The sequence below is a fragment of the Diceros bicornis genome, chromosome 4 (genome assembly GCF_020826845.1).
Source record: "Diceros bicornis minor isolate mBicDic1 chromosome 4, mDicBic1.mat.cur, whole genome shotgun sequence".
Taxonomy (NCBI): domain Eukaryota; kingdom Metazoa; phylum Chordata; class Mammalia; order Perissodactyla; family Rhinocerotidae; genus Diceros; species Diceros bicornis.
The window spans coordinates 57,018,706-57,024,663 of NC_080743.1; the positions used below are offsets into that span (position 1 = coordinate 57,018,706).

At 41.6% G+C, this 5,958-nt stretch overlaps 1 protein-coding gene across 1 annotated transcript; it reads right to left on the reverse strand.

The window, feature by feature from the left end:
- Nucleotides 1–4,968: 4,968 nt before the first annotated feature.
- Nucleotides 4,969–5,184, reverse strand: LOC131402849 (small proline-rich protein 2E). Its single transcript, XM_058537368.1, has one exon. It carries the CDS (start codon nt 5,182–5,184, stop codon nt 4,969–4,971), a length of 216 nt encoding a protein of 71 aa, XP_058393351.1.
- Nucleotides 5,185–5,958: the final 774 nt, after the last annotated feature.

A 5,958-nucleotide genomic window follows, 5' to 3' on the forward strand; every position in this document is an offset into this window, starting at 1 on the left:
TTTCTTGCCTTGTCAATTATAGTCATTCTTACAAGTATGAGGTAAAATCTCATTGTAGTTTTGGTCTGCATTTCTCTAATAATTAGGGTTGTGGAACATCTTTTCATGTGCCTGTTGGCCATCTGTATATCTTCTTTGAAAAAAAGTCTGTTCAGATCCTCTATACATTTTTCGATCAGGTTATTCACTTTTTTGATGTTGAGTCCTATGAGTCCTTTACATTTTTGGAAATTAACTCCTTCTCGGATATATGATTTGCAAATATTTCCGCCAAGTTGGGGGGGGTGTCTTTCCGTTTTGCTGATAGTTTTCTTTGTCACGCAGAATCCTTTTAATCTGATGTGGCCCCATTTGTTTATTTTTTCTTTTGTTTCCCTTGCCTGAGCAGAGATGGTATTCAAAAGGATATTCCTAAGACTGAAATCAAAGAGTGTACTGTCTGTAAGGTCTTCAAAGAGCTTGATGGTTTCTGGACTTACATTCAAGTCTTTAAACCATTTTGAAATAATTTCTGTATATGGTGTAAGGTAACGTTGTACTTTCAGTCTTTTACATGTGGCTGTCCAGTTTTGCAAATACCATTTACGAAAAGACTTACCTTTCTCTGTTGTATGCTCTTGGCTCATTTGCCAAAGATTAGCTGTGTGGGAATGCATACTAGTGGTGCAGCCACTGTGGAAAACAGTGAGGAGATCTCTCAAAAAATTAAAAATAGAAATACCACATGGCCTAGCTATCCCACTACTGGGTATTTATCCAAAGAATATGATTTTAACAATTCAACGAGATTTATGCAGCTCTATGTTCATCACAGGATTATTCACAACAGGCAAGACATGGAAGCAACCTAAGTCCTATCAAGGGATGAATAGATAAAGAAGATGTGGTATAAATACACAATGGACTACAACTCAGCCATAAAAAAGACAAAACCATGTACTTTGGGACAACATGGATGGACCTTTAGGGTATTATGCTAAAGGAAATAAGCCGGATAGAGAAAGAAAACACCATGTGATTTCAGTCCTATGTGGAAGTTAAACAAACACATAGATAAGGAGAACAGATTAGAGGTTACCAGAGGGTGAGGGTGGGGGGGAAGGCAAAAAGGCTATAGAGGTGTAAATGTATGGTTTCGGAGAAAAACCAGACTATCGGTGGTGAACACAACGGAGCCTATACAGAAAGTGAAATATGAGAATATACACCTGAAATTACACAATGTTATAAACCAACATGACCACAAAAAATAAAAAAAAAAATCATCAGCAAAGAAAAGGAAATTAACAAATGAAAAAACGATGAACGGAATGGAAAAATTTTCAAACCACATATCTGATAAGGTGTTAGTATCCAGAATATATAAGGAGCTTATACAACTCAATAGCAGTGAAAAGGTTCCCAACATCACTAATCATTAGAGCAATGCAAATCAAGATCACAATGAGATATCACCTCACACCTAACAGATGACTACTGTCAAAAAGATAAGATAAAACAAATGTCGGCGTGGAGGTAGAGAAAAGAGAACCCTTGAACACTGTTGATGAGAGGGTAAATTGGTACAGCCACCATGGAATATAGTCTGGAGGTTCCTCAAAGAATTATACCTAGAACTACTGTATGATCCAGCAATCCCACTTGTGACTATATAGTCAAGGAAATAAAATCATACCTTGAAGAGACATCGGCACTCCCACATTCCTTGCAGCGTTAATAAAAATAGCAAGGATATGGGAACAATCAAGAGTCCATGAACAGGTGAACGAATGAAGATGTGGTGAGTGTGTGTGTGTGTGTGTGTATATATATATATATATATATATGTATGCACACACACACACACACACACACACACACACACACACACACACACACATATATATATATATATATATATATATATATATATATATATATAAAGTATATGTAATGGTAGCGTATTCAGCCTTGAGAAGGAAGGGAATCTTTCCATTTTGAACAACATGGATGAACCTTGAGGACATTATGCTAAGTGAAATGAGCCAGACAGAGAAAGACAAATTCTGTATGGTATCACTTACCTGAAGACTCTGAAAATGCTGAACTCATAGAAACAGAAAGTAGAATGATGGTTTCCAGAGCCTGAGGGGAAGAGGTAATGCCGAGACGTTGGTCTTCAGTGATGAGATAAGTAAGCTCTGGGGCTTGTAATGTAATGCCTGGTGACTACAGTTAGTAACACTGTGCTGGGTACTTGATATTGGCTAAGAGAGTAGACCTTAAACGTTCTCGTCACACACTCACACACACACACACACCACACATAAATATGTGAGGTGATGGATGTGTTAATAAACCAGATTGTGGTAATCCTTTCAAAAAGTACGAGTATGTCAAAACATCACATTGTCCATTTTAAATATACACACTTTTATTTGTGTATTATACCTTGATCAAGCTGGAGGAAAAGATGAAAGAGAAGAACCATCAAACAAAAGGGAAACAGACTTGGAGGTTCTCTGCATTCCTTCTCCTTCTTGCCTTTATTAGGTTCTGATCCTATTCTCTGGGAGAGAATGCCTCAGCCAGTATTCTCTGTGGCCCTGGTATCCACCCCGCTAAAGGGAACTCCCGTTTGTTAACTGCACTGACCAAATCGGAAATGGGTGGTGTGGAAAGTGGGGACAGGAGGGTTGGAATGTTGTTTCCATTCTTGAACAAACGAAGTCTTTGTGGTCTCGGCTCGTAGTTTATTTAGTCACCAATTCCATCAAAAACGTACGAGGCGTCTGATACGTTTCATTCCTCCAGTCATTTCTATAATTGGGCGGACAGACTCAGATCCTTTCCTAGAGGTAATTCTCAGGCCTGATTGATTTTGCTGCCTTTCTCTGAACCTAATGGAGCTACCAGATACTATCTGGCTCAACAAGTGGAAAGACTACAGACTTCTGCCTCTTTTCTGTGTTGTTACAGTCAACTGAGAGTGAGCTTCAAGTTTGACACCTTTTCACATCTCATTGCTCCCTCGTGGGGCTCACGAGCACCAACTCTTCTAATTCTACAAGACTTTGGCTTTCTGGGCTCTACATTTTTCTTTCCATTTTTGGATTGCAGACTAGAAGATGGTTTCCTGAACATACGTCTGTTGAAACACCCTGCTGAATACAACACATAATCAACATTTGGACTGACTTCAAAGTAGCCATTTTAGCAAAGGTTTGCCATTGAGTAGCAAGTAGGACCATATTTACAATTTCCAATATCAGTTTCCTTGCCAACCACCTGCAGACTCCTAAGTCTATGGCACACAGTGGAGGTTTGTTAGGGTAGGACCCCACTTCAAAACTAATTAAAGAACAACTCTGTCTAAAGTAGAAACAACTCTCAAATATCGATATTTATTTTTCATTCAGGTCACATTCTGATGAAGGTGGAGCAGTAAGTCGTTTGGGACGCTCCTTCCACCAGCAGCTTCATCATCTTGGAGTCCATTACCTCTAGCTTTCTGAGTGGAGAATGTGGACAGAGGAAGATCCGCTTAATTTTAAAATGACTAAAGATACTAGGATTTGAGAGGAAGACTTTGCCTCTTTTTGAATAATGCTACATTTATCAGAGAGAGTGTGTGTGTGATCTCAAGTAACAATTCTGTGTGTGGACACTCGGGAAGACAGAAAGGATATATATAAGGAACGTATACCTGTTTCTGCAGCTTAGCGGACTAATAGGCTGAGCACTTCGAAAACAAGGTACATAACAACAGTAGCTTTGCAATCTAAACAAACATGTAACCCCAATATTCTTAAAACGTGAGGTCAGAAGCTTGAAGTAAGGAATTACAGAGGTGAACATACAAGATGGGACCCTGACATTTGGCGGGTGGTGGGAGTGAGAAGAGCAGGTGGTTCACATGGAGAGGAGGCAGCACTTTCCCTTGTAAAGACCCGTATTACTTGTCTTTCTCCTGTGATCCCCATGGTTTCAGAACGCCTATGATTTTATGAAGAATACTCCACTACTCCCCGAAAAGCTCTTCATCTGCAACATCACATAAAAAATAGAGTACTTCAGAAAAAAAGAGAACAACAGAATATGAGAGAGTAATAAAGTTTCAGAATCTTCTTCTTTCCTACCCTGGTTATGTCTGAGCCCCTTTCCTGCTGCAGCAAACGTGGTCGTGGTGACGGTGAGGGTGACGATGAGGTTGTTGATGATGACGGAGACAAGGATGCTCTGATGCCTTACCGAGTGCTAATATGTGTCTGGCGTTGGGGCAACTAATTTACCGTTCAATTTCATGCCGAAGACACGCTGGGATTGTCAAAAGGACTTTACCCACTTTGTAGTAGAGAGATTGAAATCTTGAGGAGTTAGACAGTTTGTGACTAAATCAATCAAACAATAAATGAGGAAAACAAAATGGATTGGATACGACGTAGAAATAATGTTTGATATGGCCCCAAACCCAGATAACACTGATTGTGAGACGTGAGCTTTGGAACAAAGAAAAATAGCAAGAAACCCAAAAGGGTGATATGATCTTGCCAACAAGCAGATTTTCAAAGGAAGACAATATTGATCCCGTCACAGAAAATGTTGCACTTTATTCAGGAAATGGAAGAAAAGTAACAACTGCCCAGGTGATGCAAACCCCTGCCCAGGTGACAGACAGACACAGAAGACATCGAGAGAATCCTCAGCTGGCACCAGGAAGACAGCTGCTGTTCTTTCTTCTGAAGCTCTGGGATGCCGGCACAGCTGAGGACCACCCTTTCTCAGCTACCTCCCGGAGAGCAGCAGTGTAACAGCCTCAGGACGGAACCCTTTTGCTGTCAGGAATCACACAGGCGTTTTACAGGCTGAAGGAGGGAGAAGCCCCTTCTGTATCCAGGCAGGCTTTGAAGAGAAGGTGAAGGAGGAGCTGTGGAACGAGGTGAGCCAATTGTCCTTGTCTTTTCCTGATCCTGATGGATGCTGAAGCTGTCACTTGCTCTTGGGTGGGCACTTCTGCTGGCATGGTGGAGGGGGTTGCACAGGAGGGCATTTCTGCTGGCACTGCTGAGGTGGGCACGGCTCGGGGCACTTTGGGGGTGGGCACGGCTCGGGGCACTTTGGCGGTGGGCATGGCTCTGGGCACTTAGGTGGAAACACAGGAGGTGGCTGGCAGGGCTGCTTACACTGCTGCTGTTGATAAGACATCTTGCTGGAGTCTCAGTATCTGAAAGAAATTATAGACAGTGTTCACAAGAAGGGACTCGTATAGAGAGAGATTTCTCTTCTACTACAAGGATTATATAGTATGAAGAGACGCTCCCTCTCCACCTCCAAGATCATGCTGCCATCTCTGAACTCCCTTTTTAGCACTTTCCAGCGTCCCCCTTCCTCTTTAGCAATTTGCTTCACCAGTCCTGAGAAAACCATGTCTTTCCTCATATGATATTTTCCCAGAAAATATCTCTGCTTGAAAGAACCAAGTCACGTTATTTGTATGAAAATAACATCTTCAAGAAAGGTCGTCACAAGTTCTGAAATCCTGGGCAAGCTTACTGGCAATTGCTATCATCGTGATCTCCCCTGAGGGCCCAATAGGCTGACTTAGGTACCGAGCAAACGGCCGTCAGGAAGAAGGCAAGGGCCTTACACCTTCTGAGACACAAGCCTTCGAAATCTCAGCAGAAGGAAAGGGACACCAAAAAGATAGAGAAGAGAGAAAAATACTTTGGTCTTCCCTCTTCTTTATATCATACCTTCCCTGTTAATTTCTTTTCCATACAGGACATCAAACTATCTACCAGAAGACAAGTGAAAACAGGATACCATTGTGCCCCAAGTCTAAGTTTCTATCACCTAAGTAGCATCAAACCCACGGCCATGCCTTTGGAGCCACCAAACTTGCTGTCTCCAGACTAACTTCAACATTTGAGAGCACCAAACAACAGATGAACTCAAGAAATCAGACTTACCAGGTAGGTT

Coding starts and splice junctions, on each gene's coding strand:
- LOC131402849 (XM_058537368.1), bottom strand. CDS start 5,184: ATGTCTTATCAACAGCAGCAGTGTAAGCAGCCCTGCCAGCCACCTCCT.